We start from the raw sequence: 25,647 nt of genomic DNA, 5'->3' as shown, positions 1-25,647 counted from the left end.
GCCATAACACTGTTAGTCTGGTCACAGTAAAGGAACATTCTGCTAAAATAAGGCCAAACAAACCGTCTGTGTGTGTGTGTGTCTGGACCACCTGTCGGCAACGTTGTAAAGCAACACACACACACACACACACACACACACACACACACACATTAACAGGCTTTATGGAGTGTTGAGAAAGTTCCCTTAACAACAGGTATATTCAACCTGCAGACACACCCTCAGTGTTTGTGTGTTTCAGACAGAGACAGACTGTCTCTGCCTCCATTCAGACCCAGAGCCCTCCTGAGCAGAGAGACGCTACCTGCCGATAGTTATCAGACACACACACAGAGAAAGAGAGAGAGACAGAGAGAGAGAGAAAGAGAGAGAGAGAGAGAGAGGGCGAGAGAGAGAGAGAGAGAGAGAGAGAGTGAGACAGCAGGAAATAGACAGGGTCAGATAAGGAAAGAAAAGAATGGCTGCACACAAACACAACATATAAAAAAACAATCATTCATACATCCCACACACCATACACCAGTTACACTGGTAATCAATGGACATGCAACATGACATTTCTTCATTTCTGTACCTCCTTTACCTCGGAGCCAGTCAGAAACACTGATGTCACCTTGTTTTGACTCCCTTTTTAAAACTGAGTATTTGGGTCAGTGATTTTTTTTTGTGTCCATGTGGTTTAGTTTAAATTTAAAGGCTTAAAATATGAAAATAAACGTATGAATAACTTGCACACATTCTTTTTTTGTGGACCCAGCATCAAATTTCTGCTTTTAATCCATTTTGAGAGAATATATTAGAGGATTATGGTAAAAATGTCTAAGTGGTGTAACCATAAAAACTTTGTACCAAATAATTCAACTTGCTTAAAAACAGTAAATTCTCAATAAAACACCATATCAACTAGTTTGGCATGATCTTACATTATAACTTTATATTAAATAAAGGTAATGGAATACAATTGTTCTAAATATTACATTTACTCTGGTAACCATGGAGATCAGGAAACATTTACAGTCATCATTAGTATAAGTCCACTTAAATACACTGTAGGTGATAGAATATGTAATATGTATCATTCTTTTGTGGTTACACCATTTGACATTTTCAGGAGCATTCAGTCTTACTTTTGGTAAAAAATGGTGCAAATGTCATTTCAAATGATATAAAACCAACAAAAATACTAAATGTACATTTTAACAAACCTGATGCTGCTTTTAAAACTAGTTTTTAAGCTCATCTTGCCAACCCTTATTTATTACTGACCCGTATATGATTAAACAACTCTGATAAATGAAAATACAGTAAAATGAGTAAAGTGCAACAAGTTTAGAATTAGTAAAAATAGAGTATATTTTGCTTTTAAAGCAATTTTTAAAGATATTTTTGAGTTATTTATCACTGACACCATAAACGGATGTCAGTCGCCTCTAGAGACCAAAACATTCATTACACCTCACACAACATGACACCATACAATAGATGTTTCTAGTAGTCTTTGTGGTCGATTAGATTAGACTGTTGATTCATGCATCGGTAGCATTGCCTTGTCATGTTTGCTTTGTTAACATTGTTGATGTTACACAATTATTCCATCGGCTTTCACTTTCCAGGAACAGGTGAACACGTTTCCTCCAAACATACAGAACAAGACCGGTGACAAGTTAAAGGAAGAAGCTGAGAAGAGAAACACAACAAACTATACAAACACGTCTATCGAGGTTAATTAGTATGAAATGAAGTGAATCATTTGTAGGTTTAACTCAACTGTTTGGTGCTTTTCCAGACAGATGGGCCACTAAAGTTTGGGCTAGATTGGATGTAATGTTAAAGATGATAAATAGTGGAGAATGAAACAAAGCTGTCATTAAAAACTAGCAAAATTCTCTGATTGTGACGCTGTGAAACGTTGACCATGAGAGAAACAAACTAAGCATTGTAGCGCCGAAGTTTCCTCCAAAATATGATAAAATCATGAATGAATTTAGTTTATCAGATCTTGAAATCCCTTCAATCAAATCAAATCAATCAAACTTTATCTATATATCAGCTTTCATTCAGGTTAATGTAGTTTAAAGTGCTTCACAGTTGATTGGCAAGCTGATAATAAAACTATTATAAGGAATAAAAACAAAGAAAAAGAAAAAAAATGGAGACCAATGCAAGCAAGAGAAAATATGAATGATTTAAAAAAAAAAAGGTTAAAGGTTAAAACAGATTAAAAAGTCAAAAGAAACAGACAGGAAAAAAACAACCAGAAGACATAACATTTAGAGTGATGATAATAATAAAATAACATAAAATAAAGTAAAACAAACATGAAAAACAAATATAATACAAATAGAATTGAAATCAAAAGCCAGGCTGAACAGGAAGGTTTTGACTTTATTTCTAAAATTTCGACATTTCCAGCTGAATGATCCAACGTCTCGGAGCATAAATAGCTATAAATTTGGCACTTTGGAACAACTAACAGACTCCTGCCAGAGGACCTGAAGCGCTGCACTGCTTCATACACTGTAGTAGTTGGGATATACGATGGTGTAAGACCATGAAGTGCTTTAAAAACAGGTAAAATCATTTAAAAATCAATACAGAAGCTAACAGTGTTTAGTTACGGGATCATTGACACTATTATTCCCTCAAATTCAGTCCAGAAAAACAGATCAGAATCAGAGAAGTAAGGTTTAATTTCCTGAAGGATGTAATGGTCAGAGCTCAGAGTTTAATCTGAAGAAACCAGACAAGGAAGAAAAGAAATAAGAAATGTTTGAGTTCATGTTAGAGCTCGGTGAAGTTCATGGAGCGACATCAGCCTGGTTCATTCATTCATTCCTGTTCTTGTTTCCCCCTCGTCTTTCCAGTAACTTCCACTCCTGTCTTGTTTCTCACTCAGGTGTGTGTGTTGACTCGCTCCTTTCAGCAGCTCTTTGAACGAGGCATGAAGTCGTGTGTGTGTGTTTTCATATGTTTAGTGTGTGTGTGTTGAATGGCCTCTGTGTCTGACTCTCTGTGGCCGTTTTATGAACTTTATCTCTTTACAGGGTTTTTTTTTCTAACATTGCTCAGACGCTATCTTTGAAACTATGAAGCTATTTTTTGCACAACTCTACACACACTAACCACAAAACCTCACAAACACCAAACCAGCAAAACATTATACACATTTTGCATCAATACAGTCACAAAAAGCATCATTTAAATAAGCACATAAAGCACCAAGTACACACTGCCAGTATATATGGAGAACAAGTAAACACACACATATATGAGGGGCCGTACAAGCCATAATTCATTCTGGCCCTCTCACACACATACATTCTCCTTTTACATACATATATTACTTATAGTATGAAAATGTATAAATATGAGAGTGAAAATATATGTATGTGTAAGGAGAATGTATGTATGTATGTGAGAGTGAAAATATATGTATGTGTGAGTGAAAATATATGTATGTGTAAGGAGAATGTATGTATGTGAGAGTGAACATATATGTATGTGTAAGGAGAATGTATGTGTGTGAGAGTGAAAATATATGTATGTGAAAGGAGAATGTATGTATGTGAGAGGGCCAGAATGAATTATGGCTTGTACGGCCCCTCATACAAACACACACACACACACACACACACACACACACACACTCAAACACACACAGGTATCCACATGTATAAAGTATGGATGTGTATTCTGAACATAACAAACTATTAATATAAATAAGGGGAAGGCTCTCTTCTTCTTCTTTGTGGGTCTGACTATGAGACTTTCATCCACATCACATCATGGCGCTCAAGCTCTGATACACAATACAGATATAAGAATAAAGAGGAATACACTCCTACACTTTATTCACATCATACTTTAAATTAAGTTGTTGTTTGAGTGCATAAATGTGTCTTTATCAGCAGCTGAGTGTTGATATTCAGCCTGGCCTTGTGTTAAATATTTCCAATATTTCCAACTATTCAACTATTAGTCACTTAGTTTTTTCCATAATAGCTTTATTTCTCATTTGTATTAATCTCAAATCTTTATAGTGTTTCTATTTGTACTGCATCTGTAAAACCTTCTGATCTGCAGGAGCGCTTGTGAAATGTGCTGTACAAATAATGATTGATTGATTGATTGATTGATTGATTGATTGATTGATTGATTGATTATTAACGACCACTTCTGTCTCTGTCTCTCTTTCTGCAGTGACCTCAGTATGAATAATCTGACTGTGTTGTCCAGTGGAGCTCTGTCCAACCTGCACTTCCTGGAGGAACTGTGAGTCACACACACACACACACACACACACACAGACACACACACACACTCAGATGTGTCATCAGTTGAAAATCTTCCACCAGTTTGACGTGTTAAATTGTTGGAGGTGACATCACTTTCCTTCCTCGACACTTCAGTGTGAATCAAAGCCATCAGCCGACATGTATTTACTGAAACCTGCATTAACTGATGTTTAAAACAAGCAGTGAACACACATACGTTCAACTACTTCCTGCTCCAGGCTTGTTGTATTGTTGTCGAAAGGAGTCAAGAGGTTTCCATCTCCGAAATAGTAGAAGTATGTTCAGCCACTGTGCGAGGGCCGTGTTTAGGGAGGCTGTCAGCTCAGCAGTCATGTTTTACCTGGATTTATCCAACTCAGGGACGAGCATCTCCAAAGTGAGAGAGTGAGCAGCAGCGAAATCAATCAATCAATCTTATTTATATAGCGCCGAATCACAACAAAAGTCATCTCAAGGCATAAAGGTTACACATAGAGCAGGTATAGACCGTACTCTTTAAATTAAATTAAAGAGACCCAACATTTCCACAGAGGAGAGAGAGAAAGGAGAGAAGAGAGAGGCATATTGGAAATACTAGGTCCAGGAGTCCACCAGCAGTCTAATGGAGCTTTTCTATTACACAGTTCTAGCACAACTCGGTTTGACTCGATTAGACATCAGGGATAGTACCTGGTAGCTGCTGCTCTTTTAGTATCTGCTCTGCCGAGGTTCCAAGCGAGCCGAGCCGATACTAAAATGTGACGTCAATAAACTGCCGGCCACTGATTGGTCAGAGAGTCACTGGAAGAGTCATGAGCCGTCCCACACAAGAATCAAACCCAGCATTTTTAAACACTGGCAACAATAGTTACAGCGATTCATTTCTCTTCTCTTGCTTTGTGTGAGACAGAAAGCCTCATACAGCAGCAAGTACACCATCGGCCCCATGTCCTCCATTGTTTATGTGATGGTGACGAAGCCGCTCAGGTTGAGGAGGTACTATGAAGTAATGGAAAACAACGTGCCTGGTACCAAAAACGAGTCAAGTAGAGCCGAGTAGTGTTAGAACTGTATAATGGAAAAGCCCCATAAGCCTATAGCAGCATAAACTAGGAGCTGGAGCCCTAACTATAAGCTTTATCAGAAAGGAAAGTTTTAAGCCTACTCTTAAACAAAGAGAGGGTTTCTGCCCCCCTGACCGAATCTGGGAGATGATTCTACAGGAGAGGAACCTGATAACTGAAGAAAGGGAGAGCCTGTTGTCTCAGGATTGGTAAAAATTGACGTATTGAGGGAAAGTTACCACGTTACACGTCTTTCTACTGCATTGTTAAACCGGAAGCATCACCATGTCTTCTATGTAAATCCTTGTTTGTCACATTATGTCACCAGTAGTGTGAGAGTTAGGGTTTAAACCATGACTGCAGTCGTCCGTCTGACCTTTTATTAAGTATTAATTTGAACCCAAACCTTGGACCTAAACCTTATCAAACCCTAACTGTTACTTTGCCACATCGTAAAGTCTGACAGAGTCCAGACTTGCAAACATTTGGATGATGTATCGGATCCTCTCCATGTGTCAGTTTGTGTTTGTATCATCACAAATGTTCATGAACTCTGGTCAACGATCACAGACTGAGACGGACGATACGAGTGAGGATCTGATATGTAATCCCATCTCTCCTCACCTACCAGCAGTGTCACGTCACGTATGAACCGATCACGAAACCAAACGAAGCTGAAGGACTAAAAATGTAAAGAATGATTTTTAGAGGCAGAAAGGTGAAGAGACGGCTGAGTCTGAACACAGCTGACCTCACAGAGACCTGAACACGACTCTGGCTGCTGTCCTGCTCGGCCGTCAGCTATGTGTGTTTATACGTGTGTCTGCGTGTGTGTGATATTTGCCACCGTGGCGTGAGAAACGTCACTACGGCGACAGGACACCGCAGAGATGCATGCTGGGTACATGCGGACTGGCTGAACTCTCCGTGGCCTCGAAAAACACACACACACACAGCTGCAGGACTCATTACAGATGAATGTTTTCTGCTGGGTTTTTTTAAAGTTACGACTTACTGAGAATCTCACGTCTTTATCTCACCACGACGGAAGCATTGATAACTAATCAGAAATGTATTATTATATATTTGATTTGCAAAAACGCTTCATTTGGGGGAGAACAGCTGCAAGTACAGAAACGATGCAAACTCCAAAACACAAACAGATATTTTTGGTAGACGGTTGGAGGTGTATCATTGAAAGCATCGAACACCAACATACTCAGTTCAACCCTGATACTTACACTCTCTGTCTGCCTCTTTCTCTCTCAGACGTTTGGCGGGAAATGATCTGTCGTTCATCCCCAGAGGAGCGTTCGCAGGCCTCTACAACCTCAAAGTGCTGTAAGTACACACACACACACACACACACACACACACACACACACACACACACACACACACACACACACACACACATTTTAATAATATGTGGTGTGTTTACTGGTGCTAATCACTCACAGAGACACTTTGAGTGTTTAATCTGTATGTTTAAGTTTAGTGAAATCTTTCTGCAGTTTGGAACTTTGTTTTCTGAAACCAGACAAATATTTCCATTTTTTTCATACATCCGTGGTTAGTTTCTGTTACCATGTCAAACTGTATACATGCATATACACAATATACACATTTCTGATACTAATAACCATTAGAAAAATACATATGAGTTACACAATATACAATTTTTTGTTATACTATCAGCCATTGAAACTAGATATACACAATCAAACAGTGATGCAATATAAAGATCTTCATTTGCTGCCAGTTATTAGAGCTATGAGTTATGAGTTGTGTTGTTGTTTTTGTGTGTAAAAAGAGTTGTGAAGTTGTACTGAACTGTGCAGCAGTCAGTATTAATTGTTGGGTTTTTTACAGGATGCTTCAAAACAACCAGCTGAGATCAGTTCCTGCTGAAGCCTTCAACAACCTGCACAACCTGCAGTCACTGTAAGAGACACACACACACACATGCACACACACACACGCACACACACGCACACACACACACATCCATCCGTCTGTCTCATTTTACCGTCTGGTTGAAAGGACTCTTCAGTGACAGAGCGGTTTTTATTAATGTATGTAGTGCAGCAGACAGTCTGATAACACACAGCAATTATACTGAAAGTGTGTGTGTGTGTGTGTGTGTGTGTGTGTGTGTGTGTGTGTGTGTGTGTGTGTGTGTGTGTGTGTGTGTGTGTGTGTGTGTGTGTGTGTGTGAGTAGATAAAGGTATAAGAATGGAGTCGTCTGAGTCTTTCTCTTTGTCCGAGTTCTCTCTCTGTCTCATTTATCTGATGGACCATTATGTGAAGTCCCATCCTTCTCTTCTGTTTGAACATGAACAGAGGAAGTATTGTTAGCACTGACGGATGCAGACAGAGTAGTCCTGTGTAAAGCAGACGCCACTGAGCATGTGCAGGAACAGCTTCACTATCTTTTAGAAATTTAAAATGAAGTTTCTTGGGAGCTGCGGTTTTCTGTTTCTGTGCTCACAAAGTAATCAGCGTTTAACTTCCAATGGCAGTTACTGTAGCGGAGTCGAGTTTTCTCTGAATATTTAACCCTCCTGTTGTCCTAGAGTCAAGGAAGGAAGGAAAGATGGAAGGAAGGAAGGAAGGATGGAAGGGAGGAAGGAGGAAGGATAGGTGGAAGGAAGGATGGAAGGGAGGAAAAAAGAAGGATAGGACGGGGGTAAGAAGGAAGGAAGGAAGGAAGGAAAGGAGGGTGGAAGGAAGGGAGGAAAGAAGGAAGGAAGGAACGGAGGAAGGAAAGGAGGGTGGAAGGAAGGTAGGGAAGACAGAGGAAAGAAGGAAGGTAGGAAGGATGGAAGGGAGGAAGAAGAAGGAAAGGAGGAAGGAAGGAAGGAGGGAGGGAGGAAAGGAAGGAGGGAGGGCGGAAGGGGGATGGAGGAAGGAAGGAAGGGAGGATAGAGAGAGGAAGGAAAGAAATAGAAAAGGAGGGAGGAAAGAAGGAACAGTCAAAACAGACGGGGTCAATTTGACCCGGGAGGACGACACAAAGGTTAAAGTGAACTTCGGGAACACGCTGACAGAAACGCCGAATGAGAGATTGTATTGAGTTACAGAAAGTTTGTGGAACAGGAAGTTACCTCGTGACTCTTAATGCCGGATAAACCCCAGATTAAAATAACCCTGATGACGATGATTGATATGACGTCATCAGGGCCCGAATGCCGTGTCCGTCACTGAGTGAAAAAGTTACACCTTTGTCCCACAAATCAATGCTAACAGTTTCAGTCACGTCCTCAGGAGGGCGCTAACAGAGGAGCCCCGAAATAAAAAGAGTCACACTGACAGGAACACCAACCACCAACCAACTTCCTGTTTTATGGCGAAACATCGAAATTCGCCACACTGCCACACCAATCAGGTACAACAGAGGTGAAAGATTTTGATCAATGTTCATCTCCAACGTCTTAAGATGATACTGAGTGAATTTGAAGTGGGTCGGATTAAATCTCTAGGAAGAGTCCGTTAAGGTACGAGGACTGGAAATCGCAAAAATGCCGGCAATATCGAAAATTCAAATCAAAATGGCTCACTTCTTGTTGGAGTTGGAAGTAGCGTATCACATGACATGGTTAAGCAACGTTTGAGTCACAGACTTTTTTGTGTGTCTTTACATGTTACATACAGGCGGGGAGCTCCAGTCCTCTGAAATGAGGCCAACGCGGAAGTAACTTAAAACTGCATTCTATCAAAAGGCCACCAGGGGGCGACCGTTTTGGTGTCAAAAGGACTTCCGTCTCTATACAAGTCAATGGAGAATTCACCAACTTCTCACTTGATTTCTAACCTCAGTAAACGTTTTCAAAATGTGTTTATGGTCTCAATCGCTAGTTTAAAGCCTTCTTCAATGCAGTATGATGTTCATTTGGGACATTTTGGCCTCCCTGATTTTATATTTGACGATAAAGCAGGGTGTGCATTCACAGGTTCAGGAGGGCGCCTCATGCCCCTCCTGATGCCCATATAAGTAGCACTCCACAAACCAATGGGTGACGTCACGGATGTTATGTCCATTTCTTATATACAGTCTATGGTTACATATGCATGCCTAATTTTGTTTGTGTATATGAATCTGGAGCGAGGGGCTCAATTTTCTTAATTTGCCTAGGCAGCGTCATGCCACGCCCATTCCTGTGAACCATAAAATATCACATTTTCATGAGTTTTCAGGCACGTTAAGGCTGTCAAAATGCGTTTGTTTTGGAAGAATGATAATAGTAATAATTCCTTCAGATGCAATAGGGCCTAATCAAACATCCAGAGATATGAGTGGAAAGTTTTGTTCTTGCAGCTGCATTTTTAACCTTTTTCTGAGACTCAAACATTGCTTCACCATGTCATGTGATACGCTACTTTAGTACACTTTCACAAGAAACATCACTGAGACTGCCACACTGCATTTAACATCCAGGAATTCACATTATAGACACCACCAGTGACTGTCCCCCATAACAAATTGGCCACAGTTTGGCACATTGACCATAGACGGGCGGTCCAGCCATAATTGAGGTTTTAACGTGGTTTTGTTTAAAGCTGGAAAGACGTACAACTGTTTTCGCAAACCACAGAGGACTAATGTTAAATATATAATACATACACAATAATACAAACACACTTACAGTAAACCTACATATACTAAATTCTACATCATCAGGTCAGAGATTTATGGAAATGTGTGTTACTACATCTCATGTTTTGTCTTCTTGTGACAACAAAGGAAGATTTTTATGATCTCCGCCACCACATCAAAGACTTGTTACGGTTTCTAGAGATCGTATTAATGTTGTTGAAGTCACAAAAGTGTTTTCTTGTGATCATAAAATTTGTACTTTGTGGTCTCGTAAAAATAACAAGCCATTAAAATCATTTAATCACCTTAGGGTGGCTGTTTACTTTAGTGCTGTGGTACTGACTGACACTCACAGCAATAAGTCTGCGCTCATTAAAATAGCCTTTTTGTTCCTAAGAGCATGCTGGCTGGTTGAGAGGTGCTTGAGCAGCCTGCCAATCATTCCTCTGAGCTGTTCAAACTCTTGACCTCAAATGTTCCTCTCACACGGCTTCAAAGGGAAGTGAAGTCTGCAGATACGAGGCTCCAGTGAAACACATTTACGCTAATAAATACTGAAAGAGTACATGTTGACTGACCAGTAAGAAACCAAATCTGCCTCACTGCGGCCTGCCAGAACGTGCTAAATGAATACATGCCTCTTCACTAAACATTTGATTGCTGCCAGTCATTTTGGATTAATTTTGGATCGTGTATAAATATCTTAAAGTCTATTTCGAACCTGTTCTCTTTTTAAAAATGCTCTTAAATCCAGGCTTCTCCAAAGATGGTGTCAAGTGTGCATGGCCAAAAAACAGTCCTGTTTCATAAAGAGACTCCCTGCACGCTGACGAAAAAGCAGAGGAGGCTTCCAGGATACAACAGACTCAAAAGTCCATGAAGGACCATGAATCTCTTTTTTTTGTAGCACTTGAGTAAAGTAATTTCTGAGCCAGAAAAAGAAAGAATAGAGAATATTTGATAGATCTGATATGGATTTTGGGGTTTTTGGGCTCATTTTCAATTTGTTCTTTAAAAAAGGGTTTTTAAAAAAAGGCTGAAGTATCACCGATGTCATGGAAAAGCTGGTTTAGTAAAATAGAGAATACCAAATATACATCGTGTACTTAAGATAAAGCATCTACAGTAGAAGTTAGACCAAATACACTGATTCACTTTGCTTCTCTACAGTTTAATCAACGTATGACTTGATACTTTAACCTTCGTGTCAAATTGACCCTGTCTGTTTTGACCGTTCCGTCTTTCCTCCCTTCCTTCCTTCCTTCCTCCCTTCCTTCCTTCCTTCCTTCCTCCCTTCCTTCCTTCCTTCCTTCCTTCTTTCCTTCCCTCCTTCCTTCCTCCCTCACTCCTTCCTCCCTCCTTTTCTTCCTTCCTTCCCTCCTTCCTCCCTCCTTTCCTTCCTTCCTTCCTTCCTTCCTTCCTTTCTTCCTTCTTTCCTTCCCTCCTTCTTCCTCCCTTCCTCCCTCACTCCCTCACTCCTTCCTCCCTCCTTTTCTTCCTTCCTTCCCTCCTTCCTCCCTCCTTTTCTTCCTTCCTTCATTCCTTCCATCCTTCCTCCCTTCCTTTCATTCCTTCTTCCTTCCTTCCTTCCTTCCTTCCATCTTTCCTTCCTTCATTCCTTCCATCCTTCCTCCCTTCCTTCTTTCCTTTCCTCCCTCCTTTTCTTCCTTCCTTCCTTTTTTCCATCTTTCCTTTCCTCCCTTCCTTCCTTCCATCCTTCCATCTTTCCTTCCTTCCTTGACTCGAGGACAGCAGGAGGGTTAAATATAAACTCTTAATCTGTCTTTTTTCCGTAGCCGTCTGGACGCCAATCACATCTCCAGCGTTCCCATTGGCTGCTTCTCCGGCCTGCGTTCGCTGCGTCACCTGTGGTTGGATGATAACTCTCTGACGGAGGTGCCGGTGGAGGCTCTGAGCGAGCTGCCCGCCCTGCAGGCCATGACGCTCGCCCTCAACCACATCAGCCACGTACCCGATCATGCCTTCAGCAAGCTGGGCCGCCTGGTGGTGCTGTAAGTACACACAAACAAACTATTATAACTTATTTATATGTTGCACCTTTCTGAGAGCGGAGATGTCACAAAATGTCTCCCTCCCTCCTTCTTTTCTTCCCTCCTTCCTTCTTTCCTTTCCTTCCTCCTTCTCTCTTTCTTTCCTCCCCCTACCTTCCTCCCTTCCTTCCTCTGCCCTTCTTTCCTTCCTTCCTCTTTTCCTTTCTCCCTCCCTCCCTCCTACCTTCCTTCCTTCCTTATTTTCTCTGTCCTTCCTTCCTTCCTTTCCTGCCTCCCTTCCTTCTTTCCTTTCCTCCCTCCCTTCCTCCCCTCCTTTCATTCCTTTTTCCTTCCCTCCTTTCCTTCCTTCTTCCTCCCCTTCCTTCCTTGACTCGAGGAGGACAGGAGGGTTAAGGAATTTGAAACCTTGTCTCCAGTGATCATTTTAACCCAAACCATGATCTTTACATAGTTCTAATCAAGTAAACTAGACATTAACCACAGCGTCACACCTTAAAACATCATAATCTTCACTCCCTAAAGATCCTCATGTGTGAGGGCAGCAGTGTAACATACAACAAAAGAAACTGAAAATACATCATTGTTCATCAAGGGAGGAGATTAATCGTTCATTAATCATATCGAGGTTAAAAGTTCAATTAATCATTTTTGCCATAATCACCCAGCCCTAATAGACAGACATAATAATAAGAAAAATTACACAGAGGCAAGTCTGAACAAATGGGTCTTGAGCTGCTTTTTAAAGGTTTCCATGGTGACAATGGATCTTAAATCCAATGGGAGAGAGCACCAACGTTTAGGAGCCACAACCTCAGATCTCCTTTAGTTTTAAGCCTAGATCAAAGAACAAGCAGCAAACCCTGATCAGGGACCTGCAGTAGATCTCTAATGTAGACATGAGGCTGACCATGCAGATCTCTATAGGTGGTCCCAAGAACCTTTGAGACCTTTTGGAGGATCTGGTCAAGAGTTATTATTGCCTGGACAATACTTCCTCCTCTTCCATTACTGCCTTTGTCCTTCTCAGAGAGACACACAACTGGCCTTCAATAAAAGCCGAGAATGTTCCCTTTAACCCTCCTGTTGTCCTCAGGTCAAGGAAGGAAGGAGGGAAAGAAGGAAAGAAGGAAGGAAGGAAAGGAGTAAGGAGGGAGGGAAGGAGGAAAAGAGGAAGGAAGGAAGGAAGAAAGGAAGGATGTGAGGAAGGAGGGAAAGAAGGAAGAAAGGGAGGAAAGAAAGAAGGAAGGACTGAGGAATGAAGGAAAGTAGGAAAGAAGGAAGGATAGGTGGAAGGATGGAAGGGAGGAAGGGAGGAAAGAAAGGAGTAAGGAGGGAGGGAGGGAGGAAAAGAGGAAGGAAGGAAGGAAGGAAAGAAGTGAGGAAAGAAGGAAGGGAGGAAGGAAAGGAGGAAGGAAGGAAGGACAGAAGGAAGGGAGGAAAGAAGGAATGAGGAAGGAAGGAATGAAGGAAGGAAGGAAAGGAGTAAGGAGGGAGGAAAAGAGGAAGGAAGTAAGGAGAGGAGGAAGGGAGGGAAGAGGGAAGGAAAGAATGAAGGAGGGAGGGAGGACAGACGGAAGGAAGGAGGGAAGGAAGGGAAGCAGGGAGGAAGGAAGGAAGGAAGGGAGGAAGGAAAGGAAGGAAGGGGTAAATTTGACCCTGGAGGACGACACAAAGGTTAAAATGTTACGTGAATTTTGGGAACTGACCCAGGAACTAGTTGAACATATTTTCCATTCGGACATTTTGAAACTTCCCTCTTTAAATTCTGTCTCGAGCTCCAAACTGTTTAGAAATGGAAACTGGTTCATTAAGACAATAAATTATCTCCTTGTCTTCAGATTACAAGCAGAAACCTTGTGTGGTGTGATATGAGTTGATAATAACTCAACACCTCTGTGTGATTTATCTCCACACAATCACATTAAAACACATTTGCCTCCTGATTCATGGATCTCTCTTTAAAGTTGTGTTTGTAAAGCAACTCTATAAATCACCTGAGTGTTTGGACTCACTCAGACTCTCTCCCTGTGTTTGGTTCTCTGTTTTTCTTCTTCTGCTTTTTACGTCTCTGTTAACACATTTCGAGGAGAATGACCCGCCGTCCACCACAGATCACCCGCCTTTGTTTTGATGTCTCATTTTGAGCATTTGACAGATTATTTGTTTCTTTCTCTCTATTTTTCTTTATTCTCTACCAGGTTGTTTTTTAACTATACTAACACCCTTCCTTCCTTCCTTCCTTCCTCCCTCTTTCTTTCATTTTTACTTCGTTCTTCCCCTCCTTCCCTCTTTCTTTGCTCCCTCCTCCTTCCATACTTCTTTCCTCACTTCCTTCCTTCCTCCCTTCCTCCCTTCCTCCTCTCCTTCCTTCCTTCCACTTTTCCTCCCTCCTTAATCCTTTACTTCCTTCCTTCCTTCCTTCTTTCCTCCCTTCCGTCCTTCTGTCCTTCCTTCCTCCTTTCCTTCCTCCTTTCCTTCTTTCCTCACTTCCTTCCTTCCTTCATCTTTTCCTTTCTCCCTCCCTCCCTCCCTCCTTCCTTCTTTCCTCCATCCTTCCTTCCTTCCTTACTTTCCTTCCTTCCTTCCTTCTTCCTCCCTTCCATGTTACTCTGCTGGTTTCTGGTAAAATAGCCAGTATGTTAGTATGTGTTCCAGTTTTTTGGGCTTAAGTACTGTAAGCCCGAACTCAATCTAACAGCTGTCATCAACTGAAACATCTGGATGTAAAAAACACAACTCAGATCATCTGGACTCATGCCTTAAAGGCTTACAGAAACACTTTTCAACTTTTCGGGTAATGTTTTTGTTTTTGCCACTCTGTGTGTGTGTGTGTGTGTGTGTGTGTGTGTGTGTGTGTGTGTGTGTGTGTGTTTGTGTGTGTGTTGCTAGGAGTTGTTGCTGCATTAAGATTAAGTTTAACCGTAGCAACGACTGTCCCTGTCTGTCTGTATTAGCTCCTTAATAACATGCAAAACTCTGTGTGTGCGTGTGTGTGTGTGTGTGTGTATGCGTGTGTGTGTGTGTGTGTGTGCGTGCGTGTGTGTGTGTTTGATGGCATTCAGCGCGGCAGCATTGAAGTCTGCTGTCATTTCTTTTGTCCAATTGGCTTGAAGCTAATTTGCATGAAATTACCAAAAGAAAAAAACCTTCTTGAGAGGCCCCGGGGCCCCTTTTAAGAAGAGATGCACGCACGCACACACACACACACACAGACACACACACACACACACTGTTTGTCTGCTTCATTAGCCCATCAGTCTCTCTCTCTCTCTCCACAGGCATCTCAACAACAATAGGATCGTTTCCATGGGAACAAACTCCTTCCACGGACTCCACAGTTTGGAGACGCTGTGAGTTTGTATGTGTGTGTGCGTGCATGTGCGTGTGTGTGTGTTTTTGGGAGGAGTTGGAGTAGTCAGGGTTGAGTTGGGGTCAGGGTGAAGGGTCAGGAGATGAGATGAGGAGATTTCACTTACACACATTCGTAAAGGATTAAGTGGATTTCTAAAAGAATGCTGAAGTTTTTCGGGAAAGTCTAATTTTCAATTTTCCAGAGTGAGAGACGAGAAGAGCGTCATTTTGATGTCTCTCTTTTTCCAGAAAAGAAAGAAGTCCAAGATGCGGTTCGTCTAGACCCAATTTGTGTCTCTCATGTCAGTTTTTGTAAAAACATAAATAATCATCATCGTTTAAAAAACACAGAAGGCCATTTAAAACATTTGTATTCTGAAGCCATTAAGAATCATCAAAGACTAAATGCCCTTAACTCTAATACATTATACACATTTAGCATGTTATTAGCACTTTTAATGTCTTCAGTTGTCTTTGTGCTTTCATAGTTTTGTGTTTTTAGATATTTGATGGATAGATACTTTATTAATCCTGCAGGAGATGTATGTGTCGTAGCAGCATTGTGCAACTAAGAGATAATAAACGCTGTGTAATAATTGTACCGTCCAATAATAAAGAGCGAATAGAGAGCGTAACCGTCCAATCGAGAGCAGACAGGCAGAAACGACACACTGCTGCTTTAGCTGAGTGGAAAGTTTCTTTTTCTTTTTTTTTACATCTTTTTTTAGTTTATGGAGATACAAATGTTGTGAGTGCCATTACCAGTAAGCATGTGATTTGGATTTTTAGCAAGATTCTTTCTTGATATTGGATGAAGTCGGTGCAGATTAACCTGTGTGTGTGTTTACGTTGGTGTGTGTGTTTCTGCATGAATCAGTGTGTGTGTATAGAACATGTTTCTGTTTTCTCAGTCAACCAGAGAAGCAGGTTTAAACACACAAACACACACTGCCTTCATTTGGAAATACTGCGTGTGTGTGTGTGTGTGTGTGTGTGTGTGTGTGTGTGTGTGTGTGTGTGTGTGTGTGTGTGTGTGTGTGTGTGTGTGTGTGTGTGTGTGTGTGTGTGTCTAGCTCTGTGTGTGTATGGGTGTGTGTGTGTGTGTGTGTGTCTAGCTCTGTGTGTGGCCCTGGCTGTATGCTAATCATAATTACTATTCATGCACACACACGCACCGGCAGCATGTGTTTCTGTGTGTGTTGGGAGGTTGTGTACCTGTACGATCAGGAATAATAAACCACACCAAAGAGTCAAGTTCATCTGAAACTACAAACACAAACAGACAGAGAAGAAGAAAACGGAAATGAAAATAGAAAAAAATAACTTAATTAGTACAACCAGCTCGGTACAGTCTTAAAGGAAAACACACGTCGTCATGTTTAGTTCAGCTGTGGCGGTTTCCACAGTTTGCCCACCACAGTTTCACTCAAGCAACTGCTCCGTTTGCCCAAATTGGGATTTTCTGGTTCCAGTAAGTGACGAAAATGGTCGTGAACTATAAATCCGAACTCCAGCTTTCAAAACATATCTTCCGAAACCTCTGACGCACCACAAAAACACTGCGGGGCTGTTTGTGGTGTTAATACAACTTTTCGTTTCGGCGAATGTCCAAAATGTCGACATTGCGTTATTACAACATGCACAAAAAGGTTATTTTCAGTCAGAAACAAATGAAATGGCTCCAAACACTACAGTACCCATGAGCCTTGGTGGTCATCGCTATGCAAGAGACTAGAGCTTCAGACTTTAGGGCTTTGAGTGTGAAGGTTCGTTCTTGGCTTGGTAATAGTAGTACTAAATCCACTTATTTGCCTTTTCCTTAACTTTCAATTACATCTTAAGCCCTGCTCGAGTGAGAGGCGTTGGCACATTTATTGTTTCTGTCAGAGAAAGTTCAAAAAGGGCATTCTTATCCAACGTCAAAGACCATCTTCAAACTAAAACAGTTCACTACCTTCATATATGACCAATACTGCTGGGTATCGTACCAATCTAATACTAGTACCAATCCAAGTATCTTTAAAGTGATCCTGATACCAACTGAGTACTTCATTAGATACACATTAACACATGTAGGTCTCTGTCTTGTATCCGGTGTAACAGGCGTGTAGTGTAGACACACTTTAGAGCGTTTAGGTGGCATCTTGGCTGCTGAACTGATAAGCGCGCTAACTCAAATTCACCACGACTTCACCACCACAGACGGGTCGTAGCTGCTGTGGCAGTGGACCAATCACATGCTGCGTTAAATCCAAGAACGCTTGTGTTTATTGGCTGTGAGTAAGTTCATAGAAATAGTCATATTTTCTAGCTCTGGGTGCAAAAAGGATCGATTGCAGGTATCGTTTGATCGGAGAGGTTTCAGTACTTCTTGGTATTGATTTATTTCGTTCGATTCCTTAAAGGTATGGAGTACCGATACTCGGCCCTAATGACCACCTGTCACTCCATTGGCAGGTGAAAGCAGTGAGAATGAGGTGAAAAGCTCCAGAAAAAGCTTGTAAATAGACCTTAATTAAGATTAAGTTGTTAAACCAGACTTCAAACATTTTCAGAACACTTTGTCAGTGCAAACAGGAACAAAACATCTCGTCTTAGTATCTTTGATAGTGAAGAAAAACTAAATATTTGAGGATTCTCAGGCAAGTTCTGATTTGAAAGTGGATTATGGACATTTATTTATAACATCCTGGAAAAGTGTAAGACTAATTGAATCTAAAAATAGAAGAGAGGAGTTCACAGTGCGATTAAAATCATGCATCACAGCTTCAAAACCTCTACACTAAACTGATCCAAAAGTAAATTGATTAAAATATCAATATTTGTCAAAGTTCTACAAAACTCAACGTCTAACTTCACCCCACTGTAAACCACAAGGCAACAGAATCTGAAGCTCCTTTGTTGGATATTTCTCATTATTATACCTGATATAATCCTGCAAACGCCACATCCAACATAATCTGCACATAATATGATTTACAGCATGACATGATAATCACTGGGATTTCTTCAAAGCTCTGAACCTCTAATAAACCCCAAAGACCTAATCAGGAACGTTTTACTCAGCTCTCATCCAATCATAACCCTCCAAATTCCATCAATAATAGCTGTGGTAGAAAGCGTAGCAGCTATTGTTGTTACAAATCATCCTCTGGACACACACATGTACTCACACACTCAGAACCAGACTGAAGCAATTTCAATTTAATGGTATTTTCACAATGTGGCAGCTTCATTCCACACAGGCTGTGTGTGTGTAATAGCCACCTGCATCCCAGAGATGGATGGGAGGACCTAATTGAAGCCATGTGTAGACTCGAAGAATGCTCTAGTCTCTACTGGTGATGAAAGAAAAAGAGAGAAAGAGGCACAGTTAAATGTTTCTTTAATAAATGTAAAAGACGGGAGGGAGAAAAAAACAGAAGATTAAGATAAACATCAAGCTTGAAACACAAATATTTACATGAAACACCAAAGTTCCCAGTCTAAAGTTGGCGTTCCCAGCACAGGCTTATCCTATAGAGCTGACATAAACCTATCATTCCCAGTATATAAAGCTGTGTTACCAGTCCAGAGCTGGGATTCCCATTTCCACTTCAGAGCTAGTGTTTGGTTTCTCAGTCTGGAGCTGACACTCCCAGTCTAAGATCAAGATTCCCAGTATAAAATTAGTATCTTAAGTCTAGGGCTAACTAGCTTGTATTCCCAGTCTAGAGTTACCATGTCTGGACTAGGAGGTAACCAAGTAACAATTCCCTTTTAAGAGTTAATATTCTTAGTCTGGAGATGATAATTCCCGGTATAGATCTGGTATTCCCAATATAGATCTAACATTCCCAGTATAGAGTTGATAATTCATAGAAGGGTGCTGGTATTTCCAGTCTAGGACTAACTATTCCAGGTCTATTTATCTGGTATTCCGAGTCTAGAAGTAAAAACTCCATTCAGAGAGATAGTACTCTCAGTCAAGAGCTGATAATTCCCAGAATATATGTTGTGTTCCCAATCTGGAAATTCCCAGTACATATTAAGTATTACCAGTCTAGGTCTAACTCTTCCCATGGTATTCCCAGTCTAGAGTTGAGATTTCAGGACTAAAGTTCATCATTCCAAGTCTAGAATTAGTATTCCCATTTTAGAGATGATAATTCCCAGGATAGATTGGGTATCCATACTGGAACTAGAATTCCCAGTGCAGAGTTGTCATTCCTAATAGAAATGACACTCCCAGTCTAGAGTTGAACATTCCCATTAAGAAGTTAGTATTTCCATTCTTGGGCTAACTATTCCCACTATAGATCTGATTTCTAATCTAGCATTTTGATTCCCAGTAGAGCTTGTGTTCCCGTTGAATACCAGTATAGAGTTGGTATTCCCAGTGTAGCATCATAGACTGTATATATAATGGACGTAACATCCGTGACGTCACCCATTGGTTTGTGGACTGCTGCTCGGAGGCCAATAGTATCGGATCTGAGCAGCGCTATCTTGAAAATTTCAGGTGCATGCTGGGAAAAATAAAAACAGGGATTCTACTTATATGGGCATCAGGAGGAGCATGAGGCGCCCTCCTGAACCTGTGAACCAATCAACCTGTCAATCACGACGGATTAAGGGCTAACTATTCCCACTTCTGATCTGTTATTCCCAGTTCAGAGCGAAGCATTCCTGATCTGGAGCTGACGCGTGGCGCTGGTATTTAAGGATGAGGGATTCCCAGTCTAGAACATTTCCAGTTCAGATTAGAAAAGAATCCTGGTTCAGATTCAACATTAACTGAGAGATTCCCAGCATAGAGTAGACATTCCCGAAACTGATAGTAATTATGTAAATCTGATATTCAAATCCCAGAGCTGAAACTTTATTGTAATATTTCCATATTTTTCTAATATTTCTGACATTCTTAGTTTTCTTTAACCCACCTGTTGTCCTCGAGTCAAGGAAGGAAGGGAGGAAGAAGGAAGGAAAGGAGGGAGGAAGGAAGGAAGGAAGGGAGGAAGGAAGGAAGGAAGGGAGGAAGAAGGAAGAAGGGAGGGAGGAAGGAAGGAAGGAAGGAAGGAAGGAAGGAAGGAAGGAAGGAAGGAAGGAAGGAAGGAAGGGAGGAAAGGAAAGAAGGAAAGACGGAAGAAAGAAGGAAGGAAGAAGGGAGGAAGGAAGGAAGGAAGGAAGGGAGGAAGGAAGGAAAGGAGGAGGAAGGAAGGAAAGGAAAGAAGGAAGGACGGAAGAAAGAAGGGAGGAAGGAAGGAAAGAAGGACAGAGGAAAGAATGAATGGAGGAAGGAAGGGGGGAGGAAGGAAGGAAGGACAGAAGGAAGGAAGAAAGAGGGATGGAAGAAGGAAGGGAGGAAAGAAAGAGAGAAGGAGAAGGAGGGAGGAAGGTCAGACGGAAGGAAGGAAGGGAGGAAAGAAGGAACAGTCAAAACAGACGGGTCAATTGACCCGGGAGGACGACAGGAAGGTTAATATTCCCAATCTGGAGCTGATATAAACTCTGGGTCATTTCAAGTTAGACCTGTTTACGGTTGTTATTCACTATTTAGCTGCAACATTTCTGACGTAGCATCATTAATTCCTGACCAGTCTAGAACCAGTATTCCCAGTCTGATGATGTATGTGTGTGAGTGTGCTATAGAGAGAACATCATTGTAGACTCTCTTACGAAGTTGCTCATATTTTATAACCTCTTTCTTTTCTCTCTCCGTCAGGGATTTGAACTACAACAGTCCTGGTCGAGTTTCCGACGGCGATCCGCTCGCTCAGTCATCTGAAGGAGCTGTGAGTCCAAACTGTTTGTGTTTGTTTGACTGAGAGGAAAAAAAACATCAGACAGCATCCATGAAACCAGTGTGGATGACTTTGGCTCAGATTTATCAACTTGAAACAGAACGTTTTAGCTTCTGTCGAAAAAGAAAGAAAGAAAGAAAGAAAGAAAGAAAGAAAGAAAGAAAGAAAGAAAGAAGAAAGAAAGAAAGAAAGAAAGAAAGAATGAACAAGAAGTAGGAGGAAAGAAAGAGAGAATAAAGAAAGAACAAGAAGTTGGAGGAGGAAAGAAAGAAAGCAAGCAAGAATGTGAGAAAGAGAGAAAGAAAGAACAAGTAGGAGGAAAGAAAGAGAGAAAGAAAGAAAGAAAGAAAGAGATAGATAGATAGATAGATAGATAGATAGATAGATAGATAGATAGATAGATAGATAGATAGATAGATAGATAGATAGATAGATAGATAGATAGATAGATAGATAGATAGATAGATAGATAGATAGATAGATAGATAGATAGATAGATAGAAGAAGAACAAGTTAGGGCAGAAGAACCAGGAAGGAGTTTTCTTTTTAGGAGAAGGAAGTTAGAAGTTAGTTTACTCGTAAGAAAGAAAGATAGAATGAACAAGAAGTAGGAGGAAGAAAGAGAGAATAAAGAAAGAGGAGGAAAGAAAGAAAGAAAGAAGAAAGAAAGAAGAAAGAAAGAAAGAAAGAAAGAGAAAGAAAGAAAGAAGAAAGAAAGAAAGAAAGAAAGAAAGAAAGAAAGAAAGAAAGAACAAGAAGTTGGAGGAGGAAAGAAAGAAAGCAAGCAAGAATGTGAGAAAGAGAGAAAGAAAGAACAAGTAGGAGGAAAGAAAGAGAGAAAGAAAGAAAGAAAGAAAGAGATAGATAGATAGATAGATAGATAGATAGATAGATAGATAGATAGATAGATAGATAGATAGATAGATAGATAGATAGATAGATAGATAGATAGATAGATAGATAGATAGATAGATGAAGAACAAGTTAGGGCAGAAGAACCAGGAAGGAGTTTTCTTTTTAGGAGAAGGAAGTTAGAAGTTAGTTTACTCGTAAGGAAGAAGGAAGTGATGGGAGAGAAAAATAATAATAGTAATTCTCTTTCTGTTTCCTGTTTAGTGGTTTCCATAGTAACAACATCCAGTCTATTCCCCGAGCACGCCTTCACTGGGAATCCTTTCGCCTCATCACCATGTAGGTACCATGATGTCATATGAGACAAGAAACAGCAACTCTTTAGGTCGTTTATTCTCATATACAGTATTTCCACCTGTGATTATGATGTTTGTTTTTTGTTTTTACAGATTTTTCTACGACAACCCGATCCAGTCTGTCGGACGCTCGGCTTTTCAGAACCTCCCAGAGTTACGAACGCTGTGAGAAAAATCTTCAATACACTTTATTACACACTTTTATTAGGTTTAATTGAAGAGTGCTCACTGTGTTCTGCACATTTCAAGCTCTATGTTTAGGCTCTGCTGTGTTACGTACACCGAAACTAAGAAAAGGCTCAACACCGAACCCAAACTCACGATAGCCAAGTTTGGGGTTTTTTGTAAATTATACCAAAATTAACTAAAAACTATGAGAGTCAGAAGGCCAAAGAGAACAAAAGGAGAGGAAGCCCCTTTGGCAGTAGGAGCCAGGGCTTCCCCTCTAAACCATAGACTGTATATAAAATGGACGTAACATCCGTGACGTCACCCATTGGTTTGTGGACTGCTGCTCGGAGGCCAATAGTATCGGATCTGAGCAGCGCCATCTTGAGAATTTCAGGTGCATGCTGGGAAAAATAAAAACATGGATTCTACTTATATAGGCATCAGGAGGAGCATGAGGCGCCCTCCTGAACCTGTGAACCAATCAACCTGTCAATCACGACGTAGCCACGCCCTAATGCATACCCTGCTTTATCGTCACATATAAAATCAGGGAGGCCAAAATGTCCCAAATGAACATCATACTGCATTGAAGAAGGCTTTAAACTAGCGATTGAGACCATAAACACATTTTGAAAACGTTTACTGAGGTTAGAAATCAAGTGAGAAGTTGGTGAATTCTCCACTGACTTGTATAGAGACGGAAGACCTTTTGACACCAAAATGGTCGCCCCCTGGTGGCCTTTTGATAGAATGCAGTTTTTAAGTTACTTCCCCGTTGGCATCATTTCAGAGGACCGGAACTCCCCGCCTGGTTCGGCTGCAACTTTACTGTTCTGGTTCACTCTCAGCCATAAAACACAAACTGAATAAAAGCTGCTATATTTATATATATATATTTACTGTGCTGTGTTTCCTCTCAGCTCTCTGAACGGAGCAGCAGATCTCACCGAGTTTCCAGATCTGACGGGAACCAAGAGCCTGGAGAGCCTGTAAGACGCACACATACACACACACACACACATACACACATATATAGACACACACACACACACACACACACACACACACACACACACACACACACACACACACACACACACACACACATATACACATATACAGATATACACACACACACACACACACATATACACACACACACACACACATATACACACACACACACATACATATACACACACACACACACACACACACACAGAGGAATGTTTCATATCGTGGTGTGTTTGCTGTTGTAGAGACATCAGTGTGTTTTTAAAGCTGAACCTCAAATCAAACTGTTATTAATACGCAGAAGTTATTATTCTGACGGACTGTAACTTTATTTTTCTGCAGCTCAGCATGAAACTAAACCTCGCTCTCTCTCTCTCTCTCTCTCTCTCTCTGTCTCTCTCTCTCTCTCCTCTCTCTCTCTCTCTCTCTCTCTCTCTCTCTCTCTCTTTCTCCCTCTCTCTCCCTCTCCCCCCCTCTCTCTCTCTCTCTGCTCTCTCTCTCTCCTCTCTCTCCTCTCTCTCTCTCTCTCTACTCTCTCTCTCTCTCTCTCTTCTCCCTCTCTCTCCCTCTCCCCCCTCTCTCTCTCTCTGTCTCTCTCTGTCTCTCTCTCCCTCTCTCTCTCTCTCTCTCTCTCTCTCTCCTCCCCTCCCCCCCCCCCCCCCCCACCCCCCCCCCCCCCCCCACCCCCCCCCCTCTCCTCGTTGTTTCGTGTGTCATAATAAACACCGTCTCGATGTTTATTTTCTTGTATTTTTCCATATAAACTTGTTTCTGAAAGCGGTCGTGTGTTTAACGGTAACCTCACACTGAACCGGTAGGTGCAAATCAAAAACTCTCCAAACAAACCCGACGTCACACATTCTTGAAAATGACCCCCCCCCCCCTCCCCCCCTGCCGGTGTTACGTCACATCCAAACATCCTGCATCAACTGTGGATCCAAAACCTGTAGAACTTCTCCCTTCAGTCTGAACATGAAACTCGCTTTATTTAAATGAATGTATTAATTAATCAGAGTTTCTGTGGAGCCGCTAGCGTTCGCTCTCCTGGCTGAAATTCCTCTGTCACAATTTTGACGTTTTAATTGCGACTATTTTTAATACTTAATTAATCATAATCAGCAAAAATGCCAAAACATTCTCTCGTTCCAGCTTCTCAATTTCATAAATATGCATCTTTATTTATTGTTTATGAGTCTTATTACACATGTTTTCCTCGGGTGTTTGGAACAATTGTTAACTGAATAAAGTTTCATCATCAAGTACAATCAACATACCATCATACACCACAGCTCCCAGTAGCTCCCAGTGGCTCCCAGTAGCTCTCAGTAGCTCCCCAGTGGCTCCCAGTAGCTCCCAGTGGCTCCCAGTAGCTCTCAGTAGCTCCCAGTAGCTCCCAGTAACTCCCAGTAACTCCCAGTAGTTCCCATTGGCTCCCAGTAGATCCCAGTAGCCTCAGTGGCTCCCAGTTCTTCCAGTGCCATTAAAAACACTGAGGCTGTTCTTTACTGTTTAATCCCATTTAATCAATTATTTTGCACAGAAGCTGTTGATTGATGTTCATTGTGTGTGTGTGTGTGTGTGTGTGTGTGTGTGTGTGTGTGTGTGTGTGTGTGTGTGTGTGTGTGTGTGTGTGTGTGTGTGTGTGTGTGTGTGTGTGTGTGTGTGTGTGTAGGACCATCACTGGAGCTCGGATCACCTCTCTGCCTGGGTCAGTGGTGTGAGCAGCTTCCAAACCTGCAGCTGCTGTGAGTCCACATTTATAAACTACTAATAATCCTGCTCCTGTTTTCATCAAACTCTTTTATACTAAAGTGAAAGATAAAAGTAAACAAATCATCCATCCAGTTTGTTTTCAGGAGAGTCGAGCGCTTCTTTTTTCTCTCTGATTGTGCAAAAAAATCATCGGCCGTGATCAATAATCAATAATGTGTCATTTTAGCCTCATATATTAATTACATTGGTACATTTAGTTACGTCACTCATGCTTTTTATCATCGTTATATATTACATCTTTTATGCAGGTTCCAGTGAGTATACATTTGGAGAAGCTCAACTAGCAAAAATAAATTAGAAATTGAAAATAAGTGAATAAATCTGCATCTTTAGTAGCAGCAAGAAACAGTGATAAACAGTTAAAATAAATAAGTAAATTAATGGTAATAATTGTAAAAA

The 25,647-nt window shown here is 41.2% G+C and overlaps 1 protein-coding gene across 1 annotated transcript in view; it reads left to right on the top strand.

The window, feature by feature from the left end:
* Positions 1-25,647, top strand: part of LOC134004244 (leucine-rich repeat-containing G-protein coupled receptor 5-like) — a 43,293-nt gene that overhangs the window by 9,532 nt on the left and 8,114 nt on the right. Inside the window, 14 exon segments of the mRNA XM_062443455.1 lie at positions 4,201-4,272; positions 6,608-6,679; positions 7,211-7,282; positions 11,733-11,948; positions 15,227-15,298; positions 21,004-21,022; positions 21,024-21,073; positions 22,199-22,229; positions 22,231-22,257; positions 22,260-22,273; positions 22,384-22,455; positions 23,382-23,450; positions 25,148-25,190; positions 25,192-25,220. Coding sequence (XP_062299439.1) covers positions 4,201-4,272; positions 6,608-6,679; positions 7,211-7,282; positions 11,733-11,948; positions 15,227-15,298; positions 21,004-21,022; positions 21,024-21,073; positions 22,199-22,229; positions 22,231-22,257; positions 22,260-22,273; positions 22,384-22,455; positions 23,382-23,450; positions 25,148-25,190; positions 25,192-25,220 — 858 coding nt within the window.

The sequence above is a fragment of the Scomber scombrus genome, chromosome 22 (genome assembly GCF_963691925.1).
Source record: "Scomber scombrus chromosome 22, fScoSco1.1, whole genome shotgun sequence".
NCBI classification, from domain to species: domain Eukaryota; kingdom Metazoa; phylum Chordata; class Actinopteri; order Scombriformes; family Scombridae; genus Scomber; species Scomber scombrus.
Note: the sequence above shows the minus strand (reverse complement) of the source record. Positions and strands in the feature narration are given on the sequence as shown.